The sequence below is a fragment of the Melospiza georgiana genome, chromosome 1, assembly GCF_028018845.1.
Source record: "Melospiza georgiana isolate bMelGeo1 chromosome 1, bMelGeo1.pri, whole genome shotgun sequence".
Lineage (NCBI taxonomy): Eukaryota > Metazoa > Chordata > Aves > Passeriformes > Passerellidae > Melospiza > Melospiza georgiana.
In genome coordinates, this window is record NC_080430.1 from 20,920,031 (window position 1) to 20,935,306 (window position 15,276).

At 39.0% G+C, this 15,276-nt stretch overlaps 2 protein-coding genes across 2 annotated transcripts in view; both read right to left on the reverse strand.

Moving 5' to 3' along the window:
• The window catches only part of LOC131088197 (macrophage mannose receptor 1-like), a 29,751-nt gene extending 20,413 nt beyond the window's left edge, over positions 1 to 9,338 (reverse strand). Inside the window, exons 1-10 of the mRNA XM_058032057.1 lie at positions 9,212 to 9,338; positions 7,067 to 7,465; positions 5,673 to 5,846; positions 4,615 to 4,779; positions 4,168 to 4,284; positions 3,787 to 3,930; positions 2,220 to 2,402; positions 1,873 to 2,027; positions 972 to 1,085; positions 168 to 283 (exon numbers count right to left, since the gene is read on the reverse strand). Coding sequence (XP_057888040.1) covers positions 168 to 283; positions 972 to 1,085; positions 1,873 to 2,027; positions 2,220 to 2,402; positions 3,787 to 3,930; positions 4,168 to 4,284; positions 4,615 to 4,779; positions 5,673 to 5,846; positions 7,067 to 7,465; positions 9,212 to 9,272 — 1,628 coding nt within the window. The 5' untranslated portion in view covers positions 9,273 to 9,338. The remainder of the gene's footprint in view (positions 1 to 167; positions 284 to 971; positions 1,086 to 1,872; positions 2,028 to 2,219; positions 2,403 to 3,786; positions 3,931 to 4,167; positions 4,285 to 4,614; positions 4,780 to 5,672; positions 5,847 to 7,066; positions 7,466 to 9,211) is intronic.
• Positions 9,339 to 13,418: 4,080 nt separating this feature from the next.
• LOC131088192 (macrophage mannose receptor 1-like) overlaps positions 13,419 to 15,276 on the reverse strand; it is a 53,208-nt gene continuing 51,350 nt past the window's right edge. The window contains exons 29-30 of the mRNA XM_058032044.1: positions 15,195 to 15,254; positions 13,419 to 14,808 (exon numbers count right to left, since the gene is read on the reverse strand). Of these exons, the coding sequence (XP_057888027.1) occupies positions 14,558 to 14,808; positions 15,195 to 15,254 (311 nt within the window). The 3' untranslated portion in view covers positions 13,419 to 14,557. The remainder of the gene's footprint in view (positions 14,809 to 15,194; positions 15,255 to 15,276) is intronic.

A 15,276-nucleotide genomic window follows, 5' to 3' on the forward strand; every position in this document is an offset into this window, starting at 1 on the left:
CCTGATGTATTATGTAATACTTGATCAGCTCTACCTTAAATTTTCCTGGAAAAGAGAGGTGTTACACTAAACAGACATTATGAATACCTTCTACGTAAGAAGAAATTTCTATTTAATTCTTCCATCCTGGTTACACATGTTACAGGACAAGAATTATGTTTCCATACCTGTCTCTTACAGTAGCCAGGTAACCTTTGTTTTCTTCACAAACTTTTTTTGCACCTGAAAATGTTGTTGGCAGCTGCACCAAGGAGTAGCAGTAAAAGCCATGCTTCATCCAGCCCTGTCAGTGTAGAACAGAGATGTGCAGAGAGGCTGTCAGATTCCACGGCTTTGAGCACTTCCAAAAGCCACACTAGTACCACACCCAAGTCATAACTAATCCCAAAGGCCATGAAAGGAACCAAGAGGATAATCAAACATAGCCTTTGGGACAATAACTCCATGTCTTGTCCCTGGATACAGCACACTCCAAGGGTCTTTGCAAACAGTGAGCCATGGTTATGCCTTGGGGCTGGCAGCCACAGCCACTTTGCAGCTCCCTGTGTAAAGCTTGCTCTGCCTCCTCATTGCATTAGTAGCTGTCACAAGAGCTTACAGCCTGCAAAACAGTCAGCTCAAATATTCCTGATTCCTGTGGCAGACTGACGGAACTGAGGAGGCATGCAGCCCTTGACATGTGTGTTACACCCTGAAAAGATTGCTCAGCAGAGAGTGGCTTTTATGGGGGCAGTGATCAGTTCTGCAGGAGGAGAGAGCTGAGTTTAAATACGCTCATAAGGAAATACAAAAAATAAGTCAATCTACATTTTATTTAATAAAGCAAAAGTTTCCCTATTGGTCTAAGAAGTATCAATGCCTATGAAATTAACAGCTTTCTAGGCTCCACCAAGAACAGTCAAAATAATTTACTTCTGTCGTAGTTATTATCATGGGAGTGAAAGTAATACACAATCACCTTTTACACTTACTTTCGGGCAGCCTGGGTAAGTAACTTCAGCTTCCCCTGGTTCTTCAGCCAAGGGTTTCCTTTTACAGATGTAGCCAATTTTCACATCACAAGCACTGTCAACCCAGGATCCATCCTAAGTATTGTAAGAAGAAACCACAAAGAGAAGTGAAAGCTTGAGACAATTCAGGTCCAACAAGAATATCCATCCTCAGAAAGAACTCTTCTGTCTTCCTATGGTTGAGACTGCTTCACTCTCTTCCTTGCCTTGTTTTTTTCTCCAAAACTCCCAAATACATACAGTAAGGGCCACATTTCCTTAGAGATGTGAGAATGTATCCATTAAAGATTCAGGGACTAATGAAAGCAGGAAAGAAACATTAGGTTCCTCTTTATTCTCACCAGCATAGCATCTATTATGGTCATATAACCATAATAGATGACTATGGCAAGTAAATGCTTGATAAACCAAACAGAAAATATGAAAAAATGCCTTGTGAAGTCTTTTTCCACAACATTACCCTTTTCTTTTTATAATGAATAGAAAACAAAATAAAATCTGGGTTTGTGCCTCCAAAGTAACTCTAAAAACCATATATTTGAGTAGTTGTAGAGAAAAAATGAGAAAGTCCATGCTCCAAGGATCTATTTGTTTATGATCAGTCACGTTGCATGTGGAGGATGAGTGATTTCAACCAATTTCAGATGGGAATTGCATCAGAGAAGACAAAGTCTCCAGGCATTGCACTGCTTCTGGAGCATCACACAGCTTCCTAGACCTGGTCTTGCTTGAATATCCCTCCACAGTAAGATATCCTAAATTAAATCAGTTTAAGATTTATTTTTTTTTAAATCATGAATGTTTTCATTTTAGGCCAGAAGAAGGCCAGAAGAAAGCATGAGAGTGGGGAAGGGATTTTTACCTGTCCCTTCATAAGGACGCAGTCTGCCTTATTCCAGGTGTGGGTTGGCTCTCCATGGTGCCATTTGGTGTAAGTCACAGGTGTGCCATCACTCCATTCAAAGTACATTTGAATCCTGAAGTCATTTAGACCAATCCAGAGTTCATCATCTGGCCCTGGGAACACAAAATTAATTGTAGGTATGGATATATCTTATAATGGAATAATTACATCTCACATCCACTTTTGACTGAAGAACTTAAAAAAAAAAAAATAAGACCACGATTATAATGATTAAATGAATAATAGCAACAGCATAATCCCAGATTAAAAAAAAAAAAAAGAAAGTGATCTTCAGGAATACTCACTGTACCCGAGCTGTGACACTGTAAAACTGTACTCTTCAATATTATGAATGCTTGCCAGCTCTCCATCCTCTTTTCTGCAGGAAGACTGGGCTTCTTTCCATATTTTTGGTGTTCTATAAATTCTGTAGCAATGACCTGCATAGGCCACCCATTCCCTGGGGCATTTAAAATGCTTTGAATCACCTAAAAAAAATTATGTTATTAATGAGACATTATATTCAGTGTTTTATTCACATCAAAAATAAAATTACCTGTGCCAATAGGAATTTGAAGTATTGGAGCACATACTGAAAGAGAAGCCAAGGTCTGAGGGTACAAAGATTAACAAACAAATTTTTCCCTCCTATTTGTGCTTGGAGCTCCCAAAAAAACTGTTTTACAGGATTAAGTAAATACTGAGTAATTTGGCATGCAAATGTACAGGGCACAACTCCACATGAAATCCTTCTCAGTGAGGCTCTGGATACAGCCAAGTTCTATATAAAAGAGCCTCTTTTTCCACACAGGGACTATATCTTGGTGAATTTTGTAGCTTTTTATATTTTTTTTCTGGAAACAGCAGGTGCTCAGGAGCTGGTTGGAGTTCCTACACAGCCCAAACCACATATCAGAGAGTCCAGACACAGCCACGTTATACCAGAAATGTTATAGCAGGCATTCCAGCTGCACAGAAATGCCACACACTTTGTTCAACACTGATTTCCTGGCATGAATTCAGTATGGCCAGCCCATCTTCCATTGCTTGGAAAGCTCCCATGCTCTGCACCTACAGAGCAAACTGAAGAGGGGAGGATGTGTGGGGGACGTGTGCCCAGAATTGGTGTGTGGTCCTGCTTTGTCTGATGCTCCCTGGACATGGTTTGGGCCTGGGCAAATTGCAACCCTGAGCAACATCCAGACGTGGTTTGATGGTTAGCAGGGTCAGAAACCTTTCCAAGTGATCTGCCTGGATACAGCCAGAGAGTACAGGATATGCATGCTCCCCTGAGGTGTACAATCTCAGATACTCATATATGTAAGGGGAGGGAGGTACTGTGAAGTCAGTTACACGCTGGGAATTCCCAGGTAAGCAACTGCACACCCATTTCTTCACATAGCTAAGACCCAGTCTGCCTCAAGTAAAAAAGAGAGCTCAGCAGGGGAAAGGTTCCTGATGCATAGTCTGATTTTTTCCTTTCAGAATAGAACAAAAAAAGTGTCACAGAGAGCAGGGGAGCATGAACTCTGCTCACATCTTTTATTAGAACATATGTTTAGAGTGTATATCAGAGCAGAGGATATTTATCAATATTTCATTGTCTGGATAACATGGCTAAACTCCTAATTGCCTTTTTCAGTACCCTGGGCTCTTTTCCAGATGATGAACAATATTTAGAACAACATGAGCCAGATTTTAATTCTCTGGCTCATCTTTAAAATGAGCCAGAAAATTAAAATCATCTCAATATTTGACCCAGGTCAACAAGTGTAAGCCTTTTGTTTTGATAATATGTTGCCTTTTCATGTGTGACATCCTCCCAATATTTCTCACTGACTGTAAAAACAGCTTTAACTTTTGACAGTGTACCTGAGGCAATGGTGAGAGAATCCAAAGAGGTGTTTCTCTTCTGGCAGATATATCCCAGTTTCCGATCACACAGCTGGTTTTCCCATTTGCCATTCCTACCTTGGAAGGTCCCACATATTTTTCCAGATTCCACAGAGGGATTTCCTTTTCAAAAAAGCAACAGAATCCCTCTGTTAACAGTGAAAATTTTCACCTCTTCACAGGAGGGAATGTGCAAGACCTTTGCAGCTGCAAAGCCACAGGGGTATTATTCTTTAGAGTGAAAAATCCCAAGAGGTGTGATAAGGGAGCATCACTGTGATGAGGAGGGGAGAGGAGGAGAGAGAAGGGGAGGAAATTTTGGCCCAGATGTTGATCATCATTTAAGAAAAGTGCACTTACCTGGGGCCCAGTTGAGGTATCTGAAAGGACTTCCCCCAGTCCACTTCCAGCCACTGTCAAGTGCACCATAGAGACCAATCCAGAGCTTTGCATTGATGCCCAGGTCACTAGTGAGCCCTAAATGGCCAAAACAAATAGTCAGGTTTTTAAATGACTCTGTTTTTTAAAGTTATTCAGTAAAACTGGAAATAATATTTTAAAGCATGAGTAATATTTTTTTTTAGTGCAAGTTAGATTATTTCCATTATTTTAATACAGGGTTTTGTGAGAAAGACAACTCTTATAAGAATGTCACTGAGACCTATTTTATGGGATAAATATAAGTATCCATGCTAAAGTCTTGGATATGACTTACATTTTAAGCAGTGCATTTACTATTATTATTATTATTATTATTATTATTATTATTATTATTATTATTATTATTATAGGGTATTTTTACCTTACCTAGTAAATACATTTCTTCACGAAGGTCTGTGATGCTCAATAATTCTGCATCCTGCTGCTGGCAGCTTTTTCTTGCTTGGTGCCATGTCAAAAGTGACTCTGAGTTTATCTGATAGCGTGTTTCTGTCACAGGATTTGTTTTCCAGAAGTTATTGTGGGTGGTGTCTATAAAAAAAGATACCAGCAACTTGACAAGATAATCATGTTTACTAACCCAGAAAATAAATCTTTGATGAAGACTAAAACTATATAACTGTAATTTGATACTTTTTAAGTAGCTTTTGCCTCACATATGTATATATTTTGTCCATTCAGTGTTAAAAATATTTCAATCACATAAGGAATTATTTATCCTTACAAACCTAAGTTTTCTACATTGACCCTGTTCCTTGTTATTTATGTAATTCATCTACTTCTTTCACATTTCAGTCCACATTAACCCACTCACTGATAAATTCTACCTCTACAAGTATTTCTCTCTTCACCATACAGAAGTTTTGGTCTCCACACACATTTCTTACCTTCAGATCCCTCTTATGCTCTTCCAGACCAGTCAATATAACAGAAATTGCCATTTCCACTCAATTACATGTGAAGTCAGGAAGAAGGGGCAGGGAATTTGTGTATGGAAGCACTGAAGGCAGGTGAAGATCACTGCATTCAGCGTGTCCTGCACCCTTCCCTTCACTAAAGCCCTCCTGTCTCTCCTCCATCCTATAATACCCCACAGTCTCCTGATAAATCTCACCTTCCTCATTCCACCGCACTTCCTTTTGCCTTGAAACCCAGTCCTAGGGGTTTCCTCTTCCTTTATCCATCAGTCCCAGTCACCACCCTGAGAACACTCCCTGTAAGCACCAGTTTTGGGGGACACTGTAGGACAGTGGCAGTGCAGAGCAGATGCCTAATGTCCTTGTGGCACAGCTCACCAGGGAACTGGGCAAGCCAGAATTCAGCTCACTGTCCAATGCTACTTCCACATCCAAGAGCATCTTGACCATGACAGTGCGTGACACTTTTCCTTAACAGCTTTCTGGAGATTTTCATAAATAAATTACCTTTAAGTGGGCAGTTTCCAAACAACTGGTCTTTATCAAAATCCGTAGAAGTTGCACACCAGAGAGAGTCTGTGTCGCCCCTCCGAGGGATGCATTTGGCATACCACTTCCCCTGGTGCTTAAAAGGGAACACACAGGGTGCACCAAAGGCATTTCCTCCCAGGGTATAGATGTCTATGGAGAAAAGCAGAGATCAGTACTCACAGTCAGCTGCCATCAGATGCTCACCACAGTGACACTCATAGCCAGTTTTCCATGGACAAACTGAGTCATGCAGGGCTCAACACACCCTGAGCCTCTAAAGGTAGTGCCAGTCAGGTATGGCTATGGCAAAATATTCAGAACTTAGACTCTCAAACACTTAATTGGGCCTCAAACTAATTTCTGTATAACTTTGTCATGCCATTGCTTTCTGGACTATTGTGTCAGAGGTCCCTGTGACTCAGCTTTTCCCATGACATACATACTTCTGTCCTTAGATAATATATATATATTTATTCTTTTTTTTTCCTCTTCATTGTTGAAAAAACTTGGAAAGGAGGTATCACAACATTTTTGTTAGTCTTCATGAGAGGAAGCTGTATCTTAAATTTGCAAGGATTTTGCTAGGAAGTGACCCATCATTCTCCACTCTAATTTGCTGCTGTCTGTACAAAATTATGAAGAACATCATTCCAGTGCAACAGCTGTAGTGTACAACAAAAATTTATTCTATTTTTATTTAAATTCCCAGTATACCAGTGTCACAACAAAAAGGACATTGATTACTTGATCCTGAATGCCCCCACTACATAGCCCAAGAGCCATAAAATTGTAGGAAAAGATCTTACTCTCTAGGGGTCTTTTTTCAGCGTAATAAAACATTGCATCCTAAACCATTATGCAGCATTTTTCCTTTTGTTTCTTCTATTTTTTCTTTTTTACTAGGCCTGGGAAACACTAGGTAGATAATGTTAATTGTGAATTCCATCCATCTAAACTAGAAATTCACTTACAGATTGTGGGTGGTCAAACCAAATAAAAGCAACAACAAAACCTACATATAAAACAATCATATCTTCTACAAGTTGCTCAGATATATTTTAAAACAGTCAAAGGTTTCCTTTTGCTATTGTTGTACAAACAGAATTGCCATTCTTCTTTATGTTTGCATCATGGGCCTTTGTAATTTTATTCTATCATTCGAAAGAACTGCATTTTTTAAGTTATGCAGAAATGTATACAGCTATATTTGTTGAAAATCATACAGATATATTCACCTTTCATTTCTACATCCTATTTATAAATAGCTCCTCTGCTGATGTCACCCTAAGAAAATGGTTGCTGCCTGTCCAGGCTTTGTAGGAAGGGGCAGTCAAGTTACCAAGAAATAGAGATGGAATTTCAGTACTCACCCTCATAGCGCTGAGAGCACACGCTGTCTGCACTTCCATGGATTTTCCACCTGCTCCCTTTGCTGGATACTTTGGACAGCCTCATTTTCTTCCCCTTCCCCTTGCCATAGTTGAGAAATAAATCCTTGCCATGGGTTGCAAGTGTCTCATTTCTGCACTCCCACCACTGGAGCTGGTTTGTCCTGTTGCAGGATTCCAAGGTGATGGCAGCCTCGTCGTCCTTGGCGAGCACTCCCAGGCACAGCTTGAGCGCCATGCTCAGCAGCTGCGTGGGAGAGACCCACCTGAACTTCTGGAACTCATCATGCTCATCGCAAGTGGTGGTGATGACTGAGCTGGAGTTCTGAGCTTGGGCACACAGCTTGTTATCTTCATTATAGATTGAAAATATTTCCCTACCTATAAAATAAAATCATAATGCAAACATTTGAGGAGACGTTTCTTAGGAGATAAAGGCTATTAGTTGCTATATGACAGTCTGCTACCCAAAAAAACCAAAACGATCCAAACACCAAAACCAAAAAAAAAAAAAAAAAAAAAAAACAACCAAACCAACCAAACAAACAAAAAACCCAAAATAGCATATGTAGCTCATAGAGAGAGAAATCAAGGGAAGTTAATCATTGGTATGAAGGACAATTATGAAAATATTCTTGAAATGAAAAAACACAAGAACTGAAAATAGAGCTCTTTCAAGAGAAATTGCTCTTCTTCATAGCCCTCCTGAAACCACAGTGGTCTCAAAATGCATGTGAAAATTGACCTTCACTACATTTTATCCTTTCTTCAAAGTTACACAAAATCATATTTAAATGGGCCTAAATTCTGCAAGTAAGAGTACTTTTTTGCTTTATTAAAAATCATTTACATACTCTAAATTTTAAAAAATTTATATTTGGCCCAGAAAAACACTGTAGCTGTCAGCTCACCAAGAAAATGGTGTATTTTTCATTTTTGGTTAATTATCTTGGAAATTTTTAGCAGCTGTGCAAAAATTCATTTCTTCCCAAAGTTTTATTTGTAAGTTTCTCAGGAGGGAAGCCACAACTTGCAGCATCATCAGTTCTAAGAACAGCTAAACTACGCCAGTATCCTAAGTGCTATTAATAACTACATTTGTAAATAGAAATGTGAGACACTGAACATCAGGGTTTTGTTTCTTAAGATCAGCTTCAACAAAAAGCCTCCTGCAAATCTTCACTCTTTTTGCATCTCAGCTTGCATCCCTTTTCTCCCTTCTAGGTGACAGGCAACATCACCCAACTCACTCGGCGGTGCCATCGACTTTTACCCAAGGGTTCTTGCCAAGGCCAGAGTATTTAACTGTGTCTTCATAACCCTCCCACCCCAAAGCTGACAGGGAATGGTTGAACAGCCTTGGTATTGTTGCTCTGAAAGGCTATGGACCAGAGCAAGCCAGGTAATATTTTCCCTGACAGAGCTCTCTGGCTGCAGTGGTGCTTGGGCAGATTAGCAGAGGATGGGTTAGAGCTGGCTTGGTCTCACCCAAAAGCATGCCCCAAAGAAATTGCCTGTGGTGGATTAGATCATTGGTGCATTGGGTGGTCCCTGCTGCCATTCAAGCAATAGCACTCGACTTCCAGAGTTCTCTAGCTGGGAACTTGCCATGGAAAAGACACAGTGTCATTTCTTTTTCATCTCAGCAGTAGGAGGGTGCAAGATCTAATGGATGGGAGATTTTGAGGTCCTTCCTAAAGCTCCCAGCTTGCAAACGAGTTTTCAATATGCACTGATCAGTATGCTATGGTCCATATGAGCTGCCAAAAACCTCAAAGCACACATCAGCCAGTAGTCTGTGCATGCTGAGTTCACTGCTCTGTACTGAACCCTTCTAGCCTCCGATGGAGTAAAGTGAAATCAGATTTTGTCTGCTGTCTCAAGAATCCGCACTGCCGAGGTTATGGCCACATCTGTTGGCATATTCCTTTCACTCATACACCACATTGAAACCTGGGTTAAGGAAAGAGAATGCCTATGCAGATATTACCAAACTTCAAGCTGAACATAACATTTTCAAATCATATGCTGCGACTAGATCTAAATTCACTGCCCACTAAGAGAGATAATTGAATGCATGCTAAAGAACTTGAAAACCTCCACACTAAGCAGAGGACAAAGACTTACCAGACATTTGAAGAGATGTACTAATGGAGAGAAGAAAAATCAGGGACAAGTAGAGAGACATGGCAAATATTTCCCTCCTTTCTTCCCTTCACCTCGTATTGATGCTAAAGACCAAATCAGTGCCTTGCAAGAAAACCCCACTGCACTGAAGTGGATTAACAAACCCTTTTTAAGACCCAACAGATAGAGGGAAGTTCTGAGCTTCAAATAAGGAACTGTCTCATGTCACATGAGTAATTTTGAAATAATACATTAATGAGCAAACTTTGCTTCCTAAGCTAGTTTTTCTAGTGTATACGTCTGCCATGGAAGTATAAGATCTAACAGGTAAGATTTTAGTGAGGATTTTTTAAGACGTACCTTATATCTCAGAATAATTATTTTTAACAAAAAGTGAGATTACTGTCTCATTTGCAGAAATAAATAAAAGAAGTAAAAAAAGAAGAAAAAGATTTGTCTGTATTAATACATGATGAAAAAAAACAGAGTGCACTGCAGTAATGTAAAAAATCTGCTGGGACACCATGCAAATGAAGTAACTATGACCTTGGAGTCAGAGAGAAACAGAATTTTCCATGCCTGAAATTCCACAGGAACAAAAAATCTATAGAAAGTGAGATCTGTGTTCTTCAGGAGACACCTATTCTTTCTTTTGCTCCATTCTTGACTATATGCAGGAATTATTACCCAACTGACAGCAACAGCTGAAAAAAATTGGGAAAGAAAATACACAATTCTAGGAAGAAAAGAACCTGTAACTGGGAAATACTGGATTTTCAATTATTGCTAGTGAGGAAACCTAAACTGATGAGGAATATGGCCTCATTTTTAGTGCCACTAGTTTGTGAAAGTTTGCACCTCATAAAGTATACACCCTACAGGCATTCTGACCAAATTCTGATGTTTACTTTGATAAAGTTTTCTCCATGATAGTCTAAAGAGCTCAAACATCTTAGAGCACAGGGACAAGAAAAGGGACTTTGGTGGAAGTTTTGAATCAGTTTTTGCACACGGACTTTGAAAAATTTCATTTCTCATACCTCCAGGAGAGGCTGGTATGGCATTCCTTCCCCAATATTGCATCTGCAGCAAAATTGCTTCTGTTGCAGGTAGTGAAAACCCTGGACACCCACATGGAGTTGTGGGACTTTGCTGCTGTTACTCTGACTCAGATGTAGATGAACAACTGGGTCTGATAATGTATGCAGGGAATTGGAGTACAACAAAGCCACAACAGTGAGGAGAATGGTGGGACCTCAAGGCCAGCAGACACAGTTAGAACAAAGCCATGCGAAGAAGGGAGCCTGGAAAGGATACAGACACCTGAGCAAAGAGGAAGAAATGAGGGCTGCTCCACAAAGCAGCAGAATCCAATTACTCATTAAGTTATGATCCATACGGAAGGATGGCTGCAGTCAAGCAGATTGTTTGAACATGCAAACTCAATTTTCCAATTTTCCTTCCTTCCTTGTTCAGGAGCAAGACAAATATGTCTTGTGGTTCTGCTGTATAAAACATCTCAGAATATCCAAATCTACGAGGGTGTAACAAGGATAATTGCAACAGGAAAAAGGAAGCTGGTTCTGTTCTGAACAAGGATCAGTGTTTGGTGAGGGACTGGTACTGCTAATCTGTTGAGAGAGGCTGAACAAGTGTAAAACATACTAAAGTCAGCTTTACCTCAGTGTTTGTGTGTTTGAGCAGATTGCATCACAGCCCACAAAGCGGGAAAGCAAACCAGAGGGCTGGGAAGATGTGCTCCAGGACCTGCCATTTGGCAAGGCACAGCCTGACGCTTTAAAAGTGGCGAGGAACAAAAGCTGCTGGGGTTTGTGTTGAGTCAGCATTGTTCCTCTGGCAGCCTCTGCTCCCAGGCAGGAAGTTACACTCGCAGTGTGCAGATTCACCACCTTTCTTCTAAAGTCCAAACTTTTTCAGAGAAAAGGGGAAATGAGAATTAAACACAAGTGTACCAAGAAACACCGCAATGTGAAGAGGCAAAACCTTACACGCTATTGAATATTGCCATCAAGTCATTCCTCAGGTGCTCACAGAAATGGATGGGTGAGGCCAGCTGGATTCAACTGGATGCTTCCCTACATTCACTTTTAAAAAATCCACTTATATTAAAATATGAAAGTAATTTTGTGATCATTTAGCCTGCGATAAGTTGATATAAGATTTCAATCCAGAATCCCCACACATAGGACAATCACAGTTTCCCAGTTATAAACATTTATTTTTTTCAAAAAAATCACTCTAAACCTCAGTAGGAACATTCTAGCCTAAAAAAAAAAAAAGGGAACAACCTTTCTATTTTTCTGTTCTCATGTTACATAATGAATAACATTTTTTCCTTTCATTTTCCTAAACCACCTGATCAAATGTAAGAAATCTTGGCAGCATCAGAGGGTTATAGATATAAACTCTTAGGGATCTGTCAAAACATTTATTTGCTTTTCTGTTCATATTCCCTTGTTCATACTATTCATCATCTTGTTTTCCAAGGAATTATTTTCCTTGTTTTTACAGCAAGTATGTTTCAGAAAAGCAAGAACCCAATTCCTCTGTGAATATATATATGTGTGTGTGTGTGTCTGTGTGTGTATGCAAAATATAGCCTGAGACCTCCCCTACGTAGTGTCATCTACTTGGGTGACAAGGTAAGAGATCACAAGAGCAACAATTTGATTCTAAGGCGCCTGAACTAGCCCCAATATGAATAGCAGTCAGTAGTAGAAATTGCTTGAAAGATTTGGTGAAGGATCAGAACATGTAAAATATAAAATTAGGGTGTGTCCATACGAACATGACTCATTTCCAGTAAGACACATTTCTTTTTTCCAGTCAAATAGAGAAGCACATTTTACTTATCAATGTTCCTAAGTAAAAGCTTTTCATTTGATCTTATATTAATTAGATACTGTTTAAAGTGTTCAAGTTTGTTTGTTTCTCTATCTTCTATTCAAAACTTTCTGTTATAGTTTGTGTATAAAGCATCAGTGCTCACTTTCTGCTTATGACATGGAACTGTAAGGATTTCCTGTGCTGTAAATGCTACTGTTTCTGTATCAATCTCTTTAATGGGAAATTTGCTTCAATTCCATTGTCTTTAAATAGGAAACACTGTAAGCCATGCAGTTTAAATTTCCCCCTCTTCTGAAAATCTTACGTCTTTTTAACTTATACTCTTTATAAAATAAGCAGGCTAAGTAGCTCCACCTTCAAAGTAGGGCTTCTTATTTGGAACCTTCTCTATTTTTCTATACCTGTTTGGACAGGAGAGCAGAACTGACACAGAAACACCTACATCTACTGCCAGCTATGAACGTGCATGACATTTTTAATTCTCCTCAACTCAGAGGTGATGCTGGATTTCAGGAAAAATAAATGAATGAATGAGCTCAGAATTATCCAGGCTCCAATGGCTAGATTCCCTCCTTGACTCCTTTCAGTGATGTACTTTATAAGTATGGCAAAGAACCAGAAATGAGATATCTCCTCTATTTTTGTCTTCTTTGCAACCATACCTTTGCACATGTGCATGGCAATAAAGGTTATCTGGAAGAATGACTCAGTGTACACACACCATTTTAAGACTGTGCAGGGCCCAGAAGAGGACTGAGCTTCTTTTAGGTGGGACTGCACCTGTTTGCTGTTTGCTCAACAGCCAGCACAGTGAGGCTGGGATTTCAGTCAGGCTCCCTTGGTCTTTCACTGTCTGTTTCACATAAATTTCTGCCTGGCACCACTCCTCCCTATAACTGAAACAACATGGCCCTTAGTATCATTAATCAGTCAGGAGCCACATCAGATGGCATAAAAAACCATTAGAGGTGCTGATCCTTGAAAAAACATGCTTAAACAATTGTATATTAAAAATGGAAACAGCAGTAGGAACAGTGCAAGGAAACAGCTGGGAGAAAGAGAGCAGAGCCAGAGAAAAGGAGTTCCTGGACAAATTTTCCCATCTTACCTACATATGTATGCAATTTAAGACTTTTACTAAATCCCTCAACTCACGTTTTTGTTTTGTCTTTAAGCATATTTAATCCTGGGACAGATTCAGGAAAATATGGTTAATATAATACTTGTTAACAACTTCTTCTGGAATTATGATGTTACCCCTGTGGTAATATCTACTTTTTCACTTTGTCATGTTACAGTGTCTTATTTAGATGAGACTATAAAATAAAAACCTATTTTAAAAATCAAGCATAGTTATTTTTATTTCACAGAGCAAAATCTGAAACCATGAAATCAATTCTTGCAAATCTTTGTAAGCAAGTGAGGAAACATGCATGATTTACATTTTACAGGATCTACAAAAATTAGGAATATAAACTCCTCGGGGAATAGAAGATGTCCATAAATAGTCGCCGATTTAACCATTTTAGAAAGCAAATAAAATCAGTAGTAACTATTATATTGGTAAAGCTAAATTGTTCTTTACTTGCAGCCCACTTCCCACAAAGCTATGCTGCTTATTGAGAAGCTGTAGAGAGCAGTACCAACATGTGATCACCATAACAGCTCTGCAGAAACCTTCTGCTCCTAGAAACCTCCAGAACACGCACAGGCAATCTTCCTCCCTCTCCCCAGGAACTGCTGCCTGGTAAGAAGGAAGTTTTGCCATGACCTCCATCACCCCTCACCCACAAACCCACTTGTGGCCAGCCAAAACTGGCAGCTACTATCAACCACAATTTTCCACTTCAGATGTCTGCCCCCAGATTTCACCTGATAAAATCCTGGAATATATGAACTGCAAGTACTACAATCTTGGTTTTCTGTGTTATACGAACTTGTGGAACTGAAATATCACAAAGGTCTTTCTGCCCATGTGGTTCAAAGGGGAAATGTGCCCAAATACAGTCTTATTCTCTAGTGACTATGCCTGTACTTAAATCCATGGGAATACTTGAAAGATGGTAAAATTAGAATATGCTTAATAAATAGCTTTGAGTTCAATAGCATGGTTTGAAACAAATCTGATGAGGAAACCTCAAATCTTGTGTGTGTTATTCAAGGTGCTCTTCAATTTTGCTTTCTTTATTTTATCCATTTCTACTGTTCCATTTAAGAACCACACTTTTCTTAAGAACCTCATTCACCAGTGCGATCACCAAGTCCTGAGATCTGAAATCTTTCACTTTATATAATGGCTACAAAATAAAATTAATGCAGTATATGACATTACACACACACAGAAACAGACTAGTACAGTAATTGCACATGAGAAAATACCTTTGGCTTCATTCTAATTGCATAATTTTAATAAAACAAGGCACATTTTATTACATTACATTTTATATTACATATTACATTACATTTCCTTTTGTTACATTACAGTGTTGCATGTTCATTCTGCTCTATGTTGGTCACAAGATCCTTTGTGTCACTAATTCCAGGAACTGCATCACCATTAAAATACAAATTATTCTCAAAGCTGTCATTTGCCGGCAAACAATTCTTTTTTCTTTTGTAGAAGAGATATCCTGCAAGGCCACTTCCAACTAGGATGATGATACCAACAATAACTATAACTCCTGTTTTGCTGTGGTTTAGGGTAGAAGCCTTCTCATCTTTTGTCATTGCTGAAAATAAATAGGAAGAAATCAAGAGAATGCTACAGAAGTCTTTATCTGATTACTGAAAGCAAGTTCTTTAGTATGCATGATCTTCTGAGAAAAAGGGGTTAATTTGTTTTGATGTAATGAGAAGAAGAGGCAGCAACATAAAATAACTTGATTTTAAATCATTAATATTGCATGCCATATCACAAACTATTATTTTGTTAAATCTGCATTTGGAGATGCACCCAAATAGACTATATTGTGTATTACTAGAAAACAGTGTCATCCTAGGAAACAGGTACAGTACTTCCATATAACAGAAAATTTAAGAGACATAATACTAAATATTTTTGGTTTATGATCTTATGTGAGACTAGTTTTTTCTACTTGAAAGACAATATTCTTACCCATTGTAGGTATTTCAGCTGGTGGCATTTCAGATGCCGGTGGCATTTCAGTTGCTGGAACTTGAAAACATTAAAAAATAAT